This window comes from Phoxinus phoxinus, assembly GCF_949152265.1.
Source record: "Phoxinus phoxinus genome assembly, chromosome: 14".
NCBI classification, from domain to species: domain Eukaryota; kingdom Metazoa; phylum Chordata; class Actinopteri; order Cypriniformes; family Leuciscidae; genus Phoxinus; species Phoxinus phoxinus.
The window spans coordinates 15289496-15306827 of record NC_136889.1 but is presented as its reverse complement, the minus strand read 5'-3'; the positions used below and the strand labels follow the sequence as shown (position 1 = coordinate 15306827).

The 17332-nt window shown below is 37.1% G+C and overlaps 3 protein-coding genes across 6 annotated transcripts in view; all 3 read right to left on the bottom strand.

Moving 5' to 3' along the window:
• The window catches only part of rin2a (Ras and Rab interactor 2a), a 35942-nt gene extending 33960 nt beyond the window's left edge, over window positions 1-1982 (bottom strand). For 2 of the 4 annotated variants that reach the window (XM_079634311.1, XM_079634312.1), the window contains exon 1: window positions 1715-1930. The gene's annotated coding sequence lies outside the window, so the exon portion shown is untranslated. Of the gene's footprint in view, window positions 1-1714 lie in introns of all 4 variants that reach the window. The other 2 variants (XM_079634309.1, XM_079634314.1) reach the window with 2 other exon arrangements.
• A 3326-nt stretch (window positions 1983-5308) lies between these two features.
• On the bottom strand, window positions 5309-9165 carry LOC307010666 (uncharacterized protein). The gene is made up of 4 exons (XM_079635549.1): window positions 8762-9165; window positions 7434-7651; window positions 7106-7265; window positions 5309-7023 (listed from the first exon to the last, which is right to left on the bottom strand). The coding sequence occupies exons 1-4, from the start codon at window positions 9024-9026 to the stop codon at window positions 6806-6808; spliced, it is 861 nt and encodes a 286-aa protein (XP_079491675.1). The 5' UTR covers window positions 9027-9165; the 3' UTR covers window positions 5309-6805.
• Window positions 9166-9930: 765 nt separating this feature from the next.
• slc24a3 (solute carrier family 24 member 3) overlaps window positions 9931-17332 on the bottom strand; it is a 68439-nt gene continuing 61037 nt past the window's right edge. Inside the window, exons 10-17 of the mRNA XM_079634476.1 lie at window positions 17175-17302; window positions 16923-17083; window positions 15779-16049; window positions 14858-15024; window positions 14654-14768; window positions 14200-14312; window positions 13676-13741; window positions 9931-13588 (exon numbers count right to left, since the gene is read on the bottom strand). Of these exons, the coding sequence (XP_079490602.1) occupies window positions 13439-13588; window positions 13676-13741; window positions 14200-14312; window positions 14654-14768; window positions 14858-15024; window positions 15779-16049; window positions 16923-17083; window positions 17175-17302 (1171 nt within the window). The 3' untranslated portion in view covers window positions 9931-13438. The remainder of the gene's footprint in view (window positions 13589-13675; window positions 13742-14199; window positions 14313-14653; window positions 14769-14857; window positions 15025-15778; window positions 16050-16922; window positions 17084-17174; window positions 17303-17332) is intronic.

Below are 17332 nucleotides of genomic sequence, written 5' to 3'. Positions count from 1 at the left end.
ATTATGTGCACTTTGACAGCAAAAAACACTACAATATCACACTGTGTGAGTTTTTGGCTTGTTTTCAAAATGATGTGGTTAAACTAAATCTGATATTTCATTAGGCCTAACTCATTATCTCTCTAACTTTACATTCATTGCTCTGATCGGCTGACCACGGCAGAACATTGCATTCATTTCAAAGTTGTCAAGCCATTTAATCACATGCCCACCACATTCAATGAAATTGTAACAACTCTAGGCACTAAAATTATGCTGACAATCAAAATACACAGAATTACCATAATGAAGACACCTCAGTCACGGCTGACACCTCACCTTTTGAGTAAAGCTCAGTGGTCGCATAAGCAATTCAGGCAAACCGCAGCTTAAAGTACAAGACTGGTGTCATGTAAAAAATAATAATAAACAGATCAAAACATTCTCTTGCCAAACTAATCCAATGGCAGTCACTGCACAACTCTGACATTTTTGTCAAGTGACGCATGTTCTGCTCAAAATCAGTTAAGTTACTTCCCTTTGCCTGAGACTAATCCTCTTAACAGGCCTCAGAGCCACTGCTGAAATATTGGTGGGGAAGAAACTAAAAGTCTGGTGGGACAAAATCAAGTTAGTAATGAATGGCATCAATTTTTTTCTGACAGCAATAAGAGATAATTAATTCATAAAGTACAAATGGTGGATAAGTAATCACACACAATATAGGGACTTTCCATTGTTTTTTCCTCATAGGCATTGTTGGCTTTTTTTGTTGATTTCAGGTTTTATGATCAGGGGACATTTTGTCCACATACTCCACACAATACAAGCAAAACTGGGACACACACTTCCAACTGCTAGTTTTAAGGGATGCCAAATATATTTTACAGCTGCCTTACAATTTAATGTAATAACTTACTGAAATCATTGTGTACAAATGAGGACAGTACACTGATGCTAACTTGACCCCTAAAGTAAATTTACTTCCCTGGCACAAAGTTCACAATGGAGCATATTATGAGGAAGTGCATGCAGTTTTCCAATGCGAATATGATATGATCTTTTAAAACATTTTTAGCATGAAAACTTTGAAAGTGGATATTCAAATCATACAAAAATACACTGTTCAGTGCTCAACTAAAGCTGAGCTTGAGAAATCCACATAATTACTGTTTATATCTTTCATGAAAAGTAGCCTATATGAATGTGTCAAAACCTAAGCTGACTCATACTCATGTCATGACAGCATTTTGTGTATCTATAAGCTACTCATAGTAGCATACAGTGAGTGATCCTAAAGTTTTTACAGGTCTTGTGAATGTTGGACCTTCCTTGAGACCATCCTTAAGACTTTCAAAACATTATGATGGCATTCAAAAACACAACATCACATTACATTTATGTTCCAAATAGACAATTTTGTGTCACTATACACCGTAAGCGGTAGGCTACTAAAACCTACCGGCTGTCAACAACAATAGTTTTGATTCATGACTACAAAGCAGGTGCTAACATAATTCACCATAATATCCTTATAAGTGTTAATCCAACATAGGCCTATGTAAAACATTATATCACGGCTAATTACGTGGTAATAAAACATGTATGCATAAATAGGTAAATATATTATTTACGCTTTAACATCTGAGACATATAGGCTATAACGTTACATCTGACAAGACAAAAATAAACTTAAACACTCGCTAGACTTGCGGTAATAAAGTGTGAGACTCACCTCGACGGCTCGAAACCAAAACACCCGCTAACAAAAGCACATTTACGCATTTATAAGAGCTGGATGATGTTTCTCCGAAAGCTCAGTTGCTGTTAACAGTTTTAGATGTTCCTACATGATCGATGCAAGGCTGTGTCCTTGTACTTCGCAAGAAAGACACTAACTCATAGCTGTGTTAAAGCATGCGACCTCTCCCGGCAAAAACAAACTCCAGGAGGAGAACAAAAGTTGATGTGCATTGAGTTTCACGTCACGTGTCCCAGCTGGGAATGTCTCTGGAAGGGAAAAGCCTTTGTTAGACCCAGCAACCATGTTACTCGAGAGTGAAGAACATGAAAGAACCGGAAAGACAGTGGAAAACTATGGAGGACAAATCGAAAATAAATTATTTAAAAGTAAATTACCTGGTGAGCTCAATTTCACTTTAAACCTCAGTTATTAAACCAAAGAAAACAGAGCAAAAAAAATTATACTAAAATACCACGTAGGCTACATGTTTTATTATATGATAGGCTATTACAAATATAGCCTACTGCGTTAATTGTCATTTCCAATCAAAAGGTGTTACGTATGTGTTTAGGATACTGTACGTAAAATACCAAGTATAAAATTGGCCTTGAGTATGACATTTTATTACATTAGTGTAATAAAAGACGATCAAAAGTTTAATACAAATACTTCAATACAAAAATAAGCTATGCAATGCTACTGAACACCAAATTACATTTTAGAGACTCAGAACAAATAATAATTGGAATAACAGCATAAGTGTGCACACACCAATAGAGTTAAAGCACCCTTTAATGTTATTACATACTCCGACTGTTTGAATAGGAGTATATCAGCTTGGCAGTTGGCACTAATATTTTTCAATTATTCTTTGCAAAAATGTGTTTGAGGGCATCTCATGTCCTGTGCACTGCCCTCTTCAGGCAACCCAACAGATTTTCTATAGGATTCTGGGCTCTGGCAGGGCCATTCCAAAACATTAAAGCTGCACAGTTCTGGATAAATTGAGAATCACAATTTTTTTGTTGTTTCAGATAGAGATACAATTCTCCCACAACTCTGAATAAACTACTAAACAAAATGTAGGCTAAGACGTTCTGACAAATGTTAATTGCTGCAGTAAATTTATGCATTTAAAATGTTTAATAAATATGAATGAATCATTTAATCGGTTTGAATAAATGATTTAATGTCTCACTCATAAAGACTTCGCTTGTTTTATTTCGAATTTCTTGAATGATTCAATGACATGTTTTTTTTAAGTCACTTGTCGCCACCTGGTGGCGTAACTATGTAGCCCTAATTGATACAATCGCAATTTTAAGCACCATGTTGCTTTCAAAGGGTGTTTTATTTTGAGCACTTCTGTAGACATCGGTTTTTATATCCGAATTATACACTTTTATCCCACTTCTGTGATATGAATACGTGTAACAAAGCGATAAGATACTGTGTGAAGTTTGAAAAGACTGTTTGTGAAGCGGTTTCACCTTTGATAACTGCTCTCTCCTATAGTATCCAGCTGCAGACCCGCAGCACCACCAGTTTCAGAACCCCAGCGCCAGAACCGGAAGAAAGGGGCGGAGCTTACGTTCTAACACCAGCGCCAGAACCGGAAGTGAGGGGCGGAGCTTACGTTCTAAACCGAGTAACGCCACCTAACGTTTTAGAGCGTAATTTGCTTAGACACAAAATGGTATGCTTTTATTACACACGAAACGTCATACTTTATACGTATGTTATAATGATACATTAAGATACAGAAACATTGGGCTTCATATTTTTAATATCGTGGTCCGTTGTATGCATTTATATTTACTAGGCTGGTTCTTTTTTTTATAATAATTTTGACAATGTATTTAGCCTACCTACATATTGTAAATACAGTTGTTATGATAACACATTTATTTCTATTTGTATATAGGACAGTTAAGCTGTCATTTGTAACTATACAAGAATATAGAAACTATTTCGCTATTTTAGTAAAATGTTCTTATTAAAGTGGTACTACAAGCAGGAGTATGTTGTTTGTGCACCACAAATTGACACTTACCAATCACGTATTTCAAATAATTGAAAACTAGCATGAGAGAAAATGCCACAAACTATTGTAAAGTGACACCATTGTTAAATGAATTATGAAAACTGGCACCAATCATTCAGAAGTGTGCTGGACCTTGACACTGGCTTTTCACAATGCAGAGTATTGTACATCTGTAGATCCTATATCTATTATATAATGTGGATACAGCAAGTCAAATATTTGAACAAAACATTCGGGCATCTCCAGAAGGAATATATATTAAATTAATTTGTAGTTATTGTAGACTTGTATTGCTTGTCTCATTGTCAATAACTCCCTCACTTCCGGTTCTGGCGCTGGGGTTCCGAAACTGGTGGTGCTGCGGGTCTGCAGCTGGATATCTGCAGCTGGATACTATACGCTGGGTCAGCAAGCAGCGCAAACACAGACTTGAATGTTCCAGTGTGTTTTTTGTGGAAAAAGGTTTAATACACAGGCAAATCATTGTCAATTAGGAATGAGATCACGTTGTTGGTATTTGAATCGAGGTCTGCCCTATAACCCAGACAGATGAACAAAAGAGGAGATGGGCCTAGTTGACACAATATGTAGGGAGGAACCTTTTTGAAAGAAAGAGCTGCAACTCTTTTTTTTAAGGTTGCTGTAGGCCTCTTGACAGCCTATCCTCCCTTCTTTGTCTTCTCATCAATTTGGAGGGACATCCTGTTCTTGATAATGTCACTGTACTTTCACCACTTGATGATGACTGTCTTCACTGTGTTCCATGGCAAATAATGTCTTGGAAAAAGTTATTTGTAGCCCTCACCTGAGTGTAACTTTTCAACAATGAGTTCCTGGTCAGTTATTTGTAAACTCTTTGTGGCCAATGGTTCTTGTAATAGCATGCAACCAAGAGGATGACAGAAAAATCTTACAAGAACAGCTGCTATTTATTTGGAGTAAATCAGAGTCACTTCAGGTGAAGGCAGGTGTGTACTATTTCACATGAGCTTGATGATTGGTTCATTCTGAACACATACCCAATTGTTATGCACGCTATGCAGTTAAGTTATTTTACGTTTTTATTTTGTATCTTTTTTTTCTCTGAAATATGTCACTTTGGTTTTCAGTGGCATTGCATAGGTTGTATTTTCTACATTAAAGGTGCAAAAGTTCCTGTCTAATTTATCTTGTTTCATTCCAAAAAAATAAGCTGTTTTAACAGGGGTGTGTAGACTTTTATATCCACTGTATGTAGCCTACACTCTTGGATATTGTTAGTAAACAAATAAAATACTATAGTGACAGTTTAAAGTGTTTTTGCAGAAAATTATTTTTTTTAAAGTCCACAGAGCCATGTGTAACCATTGGTCAGAAGAACACCTATTGATTTCTGCATTTATTTTTTTCCATCCTAAATATGGGCATGGGTTCCAAAGCTGAAGATTTGGTAAAATAATCTTGCACTTTACTCTCATAGAGTAATAGAGTTATTTTACTGTATCACTTTAATAGAAAAGAGTGGCATTATGAACACAAAAAAAGTCACAGATATTTATTTTAAACCTATTTTTATGGATGTGAGGAAGGACAAGTTCTAAGAAAACTATTCACATTGCCAAATGTATCACTAGACAAAAATTCTAAAATAATTCATTTTATTAAGCAAAGTCATTCAATTACATTTGAGAAATGTCATTTTTGTGTGTTTTTTGTTGTGTACAGCAATCTGCTATATTTTGTGTTGTAGCACTTATTAACTTTTTCATGTTTGAACTAATTAAATCTGATGTCCATTTATTGTTAAACATAATGGCACCAAACCATGCAAAACGCATAACATTCTAAACAACTTCCAACTTGAAAAATTGATTGGAAAACTATTTTAATTCAAAACTTTGAAAACTGAAATAAATCGCCATCGGTGTTCAAATTGAAACATATTACAATATATTTAAAATATATTTGCAGGCACAAAGCAAACATTATACACAGATTGTTTTACGTTTGCCCATTATGTTTTAAAAGCTCTATGCTGCAATTACAGTATATAACTTTAAGATAGGAAAGATAATAATATTATATTAAGAAGAAAGTAATATGACAAAAAAGTAACATTCATTCTTTGAAAGTCTTGTCATTTGGTTTGTGACCCGTGCTGGCAAAATGAGTCGCCATGAGCAAATTTTCAAAAATGAGTTATTGTTATTCACATTCTTTATTAAACAAACCTTCAAAATGATGTATGATTTGTTGGAATCGGACCAAAAATGACTGAGCTACACCTGTTTGAAATAGATTATCAGCAAAATCGAGGTAAAACTTTCTGAAGGTTCCAAAAGAAAACCGCCTAGCAACAGACAGCCCATATATTAAGACTTACTGTACTGCACGGATCTAATAATATGGTACACATCAGATGTTTTCTCCCCCACAGTTAACCAAACGTTCACTTAAGACATAACAGATAATGTTTGTGTGAACACGCCAAGAAACATATTATGAAATACTGTAATTCTGTGTATATCGGGATCGCACGTCTGAGGCGTCTTCGTGCACACGCTGTGTTAGTCAGTGCGATATCATTTTGTTTACACCAGCACGAGTTTGAAAATCACATTGCATTGGTTCAGACTCATGCCATTGAGAATTTGCTATGAATATTGTGCTGAGAGGAAGCTCTAGTCGTTGAGAAGCGAGCAGAGAAAATGTTTAGTTTTAGTTCATGGATCGTACAAATAAAGATACTTTTAAATGTTTAATTGGGATTCGGATTGCTATATGAGGGCTTAATGAACAAATATTTGTGAAAACCACAAATTTGACCAAAATTGACATATTTCATTTGTTTTGCCAGTAATTAGCCTGTGTGCATTTTGACACATTTTGCCAGCATGGGTCCCAATTCTTCATTCACGGAGTTCACTTCACCTGTTTTTTTTTTTACATTTAGTGATACAATATTTAGTGTAATCAGTGCTGAAAGTGTTAGGGACCGCGGTTTCAACCCTCTGGAGTACCGGGACTTTTTTCCCCTCCACTTCGAGCACTGAATGTAATTATATTGTGACCTGAATCTCATCAGATTCCAGATTAAGCTGGTTATGATCCTCCACAGTACTGTCAAATTTGGGACAGATGAACTCAACAGGTTTCCAGTGTGGTCTTCGTCCACTTCCTCTTTGTCGGAAAGGGGCAAACCGCAACCATTTCTTCACTACATCAGCAAACTGGTGGTGTGTGGCCTCCTTTCCTACGGGTGTCCTCTTCAAGGCACCTGCAGAGAACAGAGTTGAAACATTACTTCACATGAAGATCTAAAACTGTTGTACTGAAACATAATTTTAAAGGTTGCTTACGAAATAAAACCCCCTGCAGTCTGGTGTTTCTGAAGCTCCGTTTCTGTCCTCTGCCAACCCAGTTGAGCTCCGAGCCCACACTGAACGAGAGAACAGCGTGCATGAGACGCCGGACCGCATCATCCACCGTGGCTCCGCCCATCCTTGAGAGGTGGGACACCTATGGAAAAATCAAAATATGAAGCAATACTCAGTACAGGTGAAGAAGGGAAGAGTGTTACTAGAAAATGTTTGATTGAGGTTTACAAAATGACATAACCCATTATTACATGTGCTGTAGAAACTGTAAATTGAAGAGTAGATTTACAGTAGCCTATTTATTATTTACCATTCTCCTCTGAGATTCAGTATCCTCTAAATGCTGCTCTGTTTCATCAAGCTGTTCCATAGTTCTCAGTGGCAGATCTATGTCAAGTGGTTCGTCCTCCTCTTCACACACTTGTCCATGAATCCTGGCCTGCAGGTCTTTCAGAACTTCCCACTGCCTCTGTTGCTCCTCCTTGATCTCAATAAGAAGGGATATGATTTTCCTGTGGGCCGCTGTCTCTGTAGTTGTAAAAAGGTAGATTTAGTGAAGACTTAAGAAAGGTTAAAACTCAGCATTGATATCAACTGCTTGAGTTCCAGTTGTGTGCAGGTATCCATGTGTCTCCTTGCTGTTAAGTGCTGCTAAGGTGTTCTGGGTTGTTTCTGTAGGCTGTTTCTATATAGACAGTACAGTTTGATTTAAATATTGTATTCTATTAACAGGTATTTTATGTTGTACATCTGACAGTACTCTACTACATAGGGACTTGATTTTGTCCATCGGAATATTGATTGAATCTTTGGTTCATTGTCGTTTGCTATAGAGTGCAACAGTCAGGTTATGAATGTAAAAACCCAATTTAAACAATAACTTATAAACCATTAAAGACAGCCTTACTGTAAGCTACGAGGTTGTTAATCAATAGTATTTGCATATAAATGAAGTCATTTATAGCCCTTATTATTTCAACTTAGTTTTAAAATAATCATGTTTAACAGATTTTGTGGTGAAAAACTACAAGTAAAATGGGTCAAAAGATCTTGTTAGTTCCGCTATATATATATATATATATATATATATATATATATATAGTTCTGCAGTGTGTTCTGCAGTGTTTCGTCAGAAGAACAATCCAAAAACACATTAAATAGTAGCCTGCAGCTCAGCGACAGCCTCGCTTTCATGAGATGATGACGCTGCTGTGAATAAGGTATATTGTTGCGATCTGATGTGATTGACAGGTTGTCACGCCCTCGCGCCAGTAAACGCGTCATCAGAGAAGAGAGAAGGAAAGTTACTTTCATTAAAGTTTAGAGTGGGTAGCCTACATGAATTAAAAAAAAAATGTTGTGCATGGATAAATAATTTATAACAAATACTGCAATATTGCATAATAATAATAAAAAAGTCTGTGTTGATTTCATGGTGACTGAGTTTTTTTTTTTTTTTTTTTTTTTTTAAGGAGGTTCTATGGAGGTTGGAAGGAATAGAGTGGAGGTTTCGATTTTTATATATAATCAAAAAGATAATGTATAAAAAACTTGAAGTCAAGACATTTTAACACAACAAAGTTCCATAACGATTTAAGAAAAGCGATGTAAAGTGGTCATTTTCACTGCCTACAGTACCTGAAGATGATGAAGATGCATTCTCTAGCATTAACTTTTCTGCCACTCCTGCAGGATTGTAGGACTGTGAATCCGCGCTGAAATTCACCTCCGCCCGCCCCGGGATGTCTTCTGCGCTCCTTCTCAAGTCTCCGGGCAGAGGGTTCATATCCTCCTCAGGCACCGCTAAGCGTCTCTGTGCCATTTCTGCCATGTGTTTACTCACTAAACCCTCCGTCCGGCGGTTTATGGCCCAGCTCGAACGGCCGACACTGTTTGGGTCCATTTATATGGGTGTATTTATTAATTTACAAATAGCACTTTATGCAAAATTTGCTACTCTTGATAAACACTGCGATATATGCGAGAAATAGGCGGAAATGGTTATCAAACTGTCCCCAGCCAGCGCACGTATCACGTTACGCAAACGTCACAGCAACGTTGGCAGAACGTTGGGAATTTTGAAAGAACTACAATTCCCACAAGCATATCGTGACGTCACTCGTCGCTTGCAGGCGCGCAGTTAAATTTAACTTAATCAAAATGTTATCCACTTATTTTTTATGCATTTATAGCAAAATGTGTTGGATAGATTTGCAATGTTTCATTTGTAAATGCTTAGGTATGAAAGTTTACTTTTCTGAAAATTTTATTTTTTATTTTATTTTAAGATTACCACCAAATCTGGCCTTTATTGTTCATCTTTGTTTGATTACGGGGAAATACCATATACACAAACAAAAATGTGCTAAAGAAAACCCCAACTTTTTGTTATTTCAGATAAGTATGAAACATTATATTGAGGTAGCCTACTACTTGGATTGATAGTAAAGCAAAACGCAGGTGTCTATGCGAAGCTTTTATGCCATTTATATGATTATCTCATACCTGTTCCTTTTTCTATTTTTTTCTTTTTTCCCCCGTTCTATTTACTTGTATTATTATTTTATGTTATACAACTTATTTCTCTTGCACACTTATCCATGTTTTCATGCCAATATACAGTATATTCCAAATCAAGGAAGTGTGGGCTATGTTGTTTGAGATGCATCTGTGCTTATGAGGCCTAAATGTTTGAAAATGTCATCGACAAATATAGTTGCGTAAAACATGCAATTACAGACTTCTTTGCTCTAAATCAACTAATAACAACAGTTTTGTGTGAGGGCTAGGGGTAGGTTTGATATTTTGGAAATATCTTTATCTCTAGAACCAATCCATTTATTAGATGCCCGTATACAGTGAAAGCAACATGCCTGCTTTTATGGCTGAAATGACAATTAGCAAACAATAGTGTTTACCTCAGCAAAGATCATTTTAATTATGCTCAAGTAGCAAAAAAAAAAAAAAAAAGTACTCCTCTGATATACAACTGAAACACCTGAACAAAATAGTTTAGTACATAAAGCCAACCACCATTCTTTTTATGATTCCTGAAATGCAGAAGACATCAATTAATCTGAATGAAATATCTATGCTTTCATTGGAGAGTTTTCCATTGGAAAAAAAAGAAAAAGAAAACATGCAATAATCTAAGAGGTCTAATTCCACTGCTGTCCGTCCAGTGCTCAACAATGTGTAATAGTAATGAACATAAATAATTCCTTATATTAAAATATCCCATGCGACTTAGCAAACCAGGGTGTTTAATCAAACCCTCAACACAACAACAACAAAAATAAAATAAACAAATAAAGGACCCAAACATTGTACAGTATCTATGAAAATATTGTCAACAGATATACAGGCAAAGACAAAAAATATGAAGACATTTTCTTGTATGTATAATTATGTACATCAGCAATGCATCACCCTGTAAAAGTCACTTTTTATTAAAATATGCCTGAATCCATGAAGAAATATCAGCAGACAAGAAAAGGAAATATGAGTGTAACTTGTCTAATTGTGGGCTAATTGGTTGTGCATGCCCCCATTATTATTATTATTATATTTGTGCGTACAAACGAACAGCAGCACTTTGATTTTCAGAAGTGATGATGACCAAATAGCATCGATCAGTACATAATATCTATTGAATCTGTAGATCGCTGTGGATGGTATGTTGCAACCATAAACATAGGCATTAATGTCCCACAACCTGTAAGCAGCAGTGTCATATTCTGAAGCATTACAGTTGCAGTGAAAGTTAATTTAGTTGCATCTCAAAGCCTCTTTTTACTATTCTTGATATCGAGCATATAGAGTGCACAAACTCTGTCAAACCTTACTGAAAGTAAGTAGCATATATATGACTAAGAATGTGACGTGTCATGTTTAGGATTTACAAGAAAAAACACAAACACAGTAATTAATCTACACATTATTGCATTTGATGAACACAACTTTTCATTAAACCCTGCCTTCCCGAAATCTTCCTTATAATACCCTGCTTTACGAAGAAGAAAATAATGAACTAACAATCCTCAGCATCCAAACACACCTCGTACACTCTACTTGGATCACACCTAGCTTATATTTACCAGGAATATCACATTGCTTAAACCCTAGGCCTCCTGTTGCATTTTTGGGAAGTAAACTAGGCCTCAATGTCTATTATGAGTAATATAGAAAACAAAATGTTCATATTTGCTCATATAATCTGCCAACCTAGGGAAAAATGATCCTCTTTTTTACATCATTGATAAAATAATGACCTACAAAGTGTGACCTTTGATTTTAAACATGCTAAAAGTACTTTGACAGTAAGCTGACAAATTAGTTTTTTTTTTTTAGCTAAAGAATTCACTTGAAGCACATCCTACAGACTTTTAACAGCAGAAAACATTTCTAAACATTTTGCGTTACAAAATACAAAGTTGCGTTTGTGATAAAAATACTTTGCCGCAATACTCTTCCAGATATGTCATCTAAATTCTATCCTTAAAATATGACAAACAATTACACACCCAGTATCAACCAGTGCATAAAACACAAAATTTCCCTGCAATGTGCCTTCGGACTAGAAAACCTGCATGAAGTTTCTAACTAGACTAAAAGAGTCCATAGAATCGCTACTTTGTCAGCTCACTAAAAACCTCTGCAAGGAGAAATAGTCCACGCATCCACACATTGTGCCACAGTTAAAAGTTTACAGCTGTGAGACATTGTGGCGGTGTCTTTTTACAACCCCCAGAAGCAGAGGCATACAAAACAAAGTATTTAAATCGTCCTTCTAAAAGAAGGCCAAGAAATGAGTCCTGGTCACATCAGCATAAACAACGTCTGAAAAATCCAAATTATTAACTGCATCCTTGGAAATGAATTCTGATCCTTGTTCTACTGAGAGGATATCTTGAAAAATTCCTTGATAAACTCTAAGATTAGAGCGGCATGCTAAGAGAAAAATGACTTGACCTCTTCTAGAGCAAATTTGAATGTTTTACATCTATGGTTTGACTTTGAAAAAGTCTTATCAATGGTAGATGTTAGCTTCATTTTACCAGGACAAGTTCCTGTTAATCAGCTTCTTAGGTTTGTGGCTCACTCACTCCATTCACTCTTAACAGGGAATGGGCCAATCTTAAATGTCAAAACAGTTAAGTATAAAATATATGTGTGTATATATATATTTATATGTTTTACCCTTGCCTGCCGCAGTTTTGAGTGTTCAAAAAATCTCTACAATTACCTCGGATGTCACGTCACACCGATATCAAATAGTAGAAACTGTTTTCCGCATCAAGTCAAAGGTGCATCTAAAAGGGTGCATAATATTCAGAGATGAAGGAGAAGGAATCCAGTAGAAAAGGCTGACACACAAGCTCTGAAGGACAAAACGGCGTAGCCTGGCTGAAACTCCAGAACGGTCTCTTCTTTGGGACAGCTGTGGGTTGGTTTTCGTTTCAGTACGTCATAGGAAAGCAATGTGCATAAATAGTTTTCAATAAATTAATAAATAAACGTTTCTCTGTTTTCAGTATATACAGAGTGTTAGAGACGAAAGAATGTTCATAAACACATCTATAGAAATCCCATATGTCGTCTCACTAAACATAAATATGTTGGTTGTAGCGTTCCAACATGTGTCTCCACACAGGTCTCTCTAAAAGCGATCTCAAACCTTTCGCTTTTATTACCTTCTCTGCACGGTAAACATATTCTCATTGGAAAAAACGTAGACACTGATGACCCTGGCATCCGGATCCATCTGTCATATGAAGGTTGAAAGTGACTTGGTAATGCCCAAATTAAAAAGAGGACTGTTCACGAGTATTTACTAGAGGTCACCAGTACCTTTCTGCAAAAAAAGAGAACCCTCATAAATCTATCCTTTTACCAGTCCAGTGTCTTCTTCCATCAATTAGCAGCTAACAAAATAAATGCCATCATAAAATACATTTAGATCATATTCTTTAAATATGTAATATGCAAAATATTTTGAAAAACAAAAAGTATTCACATCAAACCAGGCAGTAGTCATCTTTTACTACATTCCTGTCCCGTCAGAACAGTCTTTATACATTATCATTCAACAGGACCATTCCTCACACACAATCCTCTCTCCTCTTGTAACACCACAGACCCAGAGACTCTATCAATATTGCACCCATTGAAAAGAAAAAGAGAGGATCGATAGAGGATCAGCTAGATCAATAAATAAATATTCCTTCAGAACAAGAGCCGGTCTGCCTCTGATCAAGGACTTGTGCCATTATCCTCGCAAGGTCAAGGAGGGAGGGCCGGGAAAAGGAACGTTTCTCATTCTTCGCGGCAGGTGGGCAGATTGACGAAGGTGAATACGTTGAACTCGATGAGGATGGAGAAACACAGAAAGACAGCGTACATCAGCAAACACATGAAACCCAAACGCTTGTCCAGTTTCCAGTTGTTCAAATGTACGCCGAGAACCTGAGAGGGGAAGAAAGGGTAGATTGTGAGAGATGGATTCAATGGACATTTGTTTGAGAATAAGTGTTTTCAATTGCCCTCACATACCGTGAGAAACACAGATGCCAGCAGAAGCCCAACCGAGAAGATCAGGCCTTTACTGTTCAGGTGAATCTGAGAAAGAGATGCAGAAATGTTACAACTTGCACTTATAAAATGTTGGCAAATGGTTTCAAAGAAAGCCCCATGTTTATTCTACTGTGACTCGAAATGTGTTCTCAATTTAGACCAGATGTAGACAAACATGTACACGGACCCAAAATTGGCTATTTTCTTTTTGTCTAAATTTCTACTTTAGCTTTTTGCTCCAAATGTTGCTTTTTTTAACGAAACTTACATTCAAGTGTTGATAAAAATGTTTTTATTAAAAGCAGAGGGTCTGTTCTTTATTTTAAGATATTGCATGTTCAGATATTCATACAACAAAATATTCTGGGGGCCATTAAATTTTTGTGAAAATGACCAAAAACGCTGGCGGTGTCTGGCAACATCAAAAAAAAAAAAAACGCTGGCAGGCAAAGAGTAAAATGAATCATTAAACAATAATGAAGATTACGACATTTTACACTTACTGTGGAGCCATAGTCGATGGCCAAAGTCTGGAGGGTCCAGGGCAGACCAAGCCCTATCAGGATATCAAACACATTACTACCAATGGAGTTGGACACAGCCATGTCACCCATTCCTGAAAAAGATTGATAGAAAGTTTAAAGGCTGAACATTTTACGATCATCATAATCTACAAACAATTTCATATCTGCTAATAAAACTTCAACACCCATAATGCACTTTTTTAAGTTTGATCAGTAGTTTTAACAAATTTCTGTCAAAATTCTGCCAGCTTTGTATTGTTATAATGCCGGTAGTATATGTAAATTAACAGTGTTAATTACAATTCTTCTTTTTATTTTATTCAATTCTATTATTTATTCAATCTCTTCCTGACAAAGCAAACTGATTATTTTATTCAGGGAATGAGTGTAAATAATAATGCTAAAGCATGAAGAAATCATCATTCGTTCCTACCTTGCCGTGCCACAATTAGACTGGCCAAACAGTCAGGAACGCTGGTGCCAGCGGCCAAGAAAGTGATGCCCATAATGACATCAGGGATGCCCATAGTGTAACCGATCACTGTGACCTGCCACGAAAGTGTCAACAGGTCACTGAACGATTCTAAAAAAGAAGTTTAAGAATTTATAAAATCAATATTTCTGCGGCAAGCCTTACCATCCACACCATGATGTAAGAGAAGAAAGCGATCCAGATGGTGGAGTTGATGAACGAGGCCATATACCAGCGCTCCCAACGAGGCGAGGCACAGTTGGGCACGGTCAAGAACAGCAGCAGACTCAGTGGCCAGGCCAGCAGCCACTTTAGCTTATTAAAGCCCCCACCTGCACAAGATCAGGACATCATTTGAGTCATTAGCCTTTTATCAAACATTCTCATTCAAAGCAGCTTACAGAACACTTCCTGCCATGAGGGGCTTTCGCACCGGATAGTTCTAGGAACTAGCCAGCAGGGTGGGAACTAAGAACTAATGGTTCCCTTAGGAACATTTTCCTGGTTGCATTCGCACCGCCAGTAGGAACTCTGAAGTGATGCAAGCCACACTTGTTGTTGTGTCTTTTATTTTGACGGTGCGGCGGACCTTTATTTTGACAGTGCTGAGAACACCAGAGCCTGAGCACGCAGGGCTCGTATTCACCGTGTTCATTAGTTTACGATCTGTCTAAGTCTAAGTCTAATAAGTTATTAGATATAACTGATATACATAGAAAGACAGTATATGAAAAGGTTGCGTTGGATGTTCTCCTCAGCGGAAAGGTTAAGAGGCCCATCTATAACTGATTTCCATATTCGTAGAGTTAGTTTCTGGAGTAAATATATAGGCTATAATCTGTGTGTTTACATAGCTTTTTTGAAAATGGACGGTGCTAGTGTTTCGCATGCGTTTGGCCAATCAGTGTACAGTGGGGTACTTCTGCCAATAGTTCTAGGAACTATGAAAAGGTTCCTCTGGTGCGAAAGCCCATATGAACAATTTTTAGACGGCCATTTCTAGGGGTTGAACCTAAAACCTTGCAAAAAATAAAATAAAATAAAATCTTAATTAGTATTTTGGTCAATCAACATTAATAAATGTACCGGGGCAGCGGTATGGTACAAAGGGTCCTTCGTTCTCATCTTCCTCCTCTTCCTCTTCATCGTTCTCATTGTTTTCATTGTCCTCGTTCTCGTTTTCGGTGTCAGTGCCAGCTTCAGCTCCTCCCCTTTCGTCATCATGGTGACCTCCCTTACGCCCGTTCAGGCCTCGGTCTGGTCCTGCCAGCCCATTCTCCACCCCACGCTTTCCAGGGATTTTTACAGTCACCTCTGAGTCGCCGTTACTGAAACGACTGTTTATCAGACGCTGCCTCTGCAAACACACACACACACACACACACACACACACACACACACACACACACACACACAAACACACAAACACACACACACACACACACACACACACACACACACACACACACACACACACACACACACACACACACACACACACACACACACACACAAATATTAGTCATGAGTAAATAAATAGAACAGCTACAATGAATAACCACTTAAGGTCACTACAACTTTATTTTTTCACCATTGTGCGAGATTTAATTATATCTCACAATCTCACAATGTGACTATTTCTTATTTTAACCATATCTCACAATTACCATTTCAGTTCTATTCCAAGCGAGATACATTGTATGAATATTGTATGAAAGTACTTTTTTTTTCAGCAAGGATGCATTAAATTGATCACAAGTGACAGTAAAGATTTCTACTTCAAATAAACACTTTTTTAAGTCTTTTGAACTTTCTATTTATCAAAGTATAATGAAAAAATGTATCATGGTTTCCACAAAAACATTAAGAAGCACAACTGTTTTCATCATTGATAATAATAAGAAATGTTTCTTGAGCATCAAATCGGCAAATTAGAACGATTTCTGAAGGATCATGTGACATTGAAGACTGAAGACTTCTTTCAAAAACATAAAAAAATCTTACTGACCCAAAACTTTGAATGGAAGTGCATACATTCTACGTAATACACTTCAATGTGAGAGGGACAATGAAACATTTAGCTGTTCACAAAAAATAATTTGAGATCAAATTTAGTTTAACCGCCTGTAAAAAACTAGGCACAACCTAAGCATGTACAGTATCTAGTTCTGTGTTTGCCAAAACTGTATTTGTGAAAGAGTGCAGATGTGTGTGTGTTGGTGTGACTGACCTCTGTAATGAGCATTCTGGAGGCCATCGTGAGGCGTGTGCGAGGAGAGAAGTGACTGGTTATCATGATTCTCATTCCAGCCTCAGAGAAGGACAGTTGATGAGGGTATGCAGACAAGAGTTCGTCCACCATCAGCACTGATGGCTTCCTGTGGAAATTTGCTAAGAGTGACAGAACAACAATGCAGAAGTTTAGATGGCACACCAAGCAGTTATACGCGTGATTCATATAAAACAGGACTGCATGCATTACCTTTCTTAAGCAGCACGACTGTGGCGTCGCACCCATCGTCGATGTCAGTGTTACTGGCTGTGCCGTTACCCAGATTTGCTGAGTTCTTTTTCCGCCGCTCGATGTAACGAACCACCCGCGAGTTAAATCTGATTAACACGAAGGAAGGAGAGTTAATA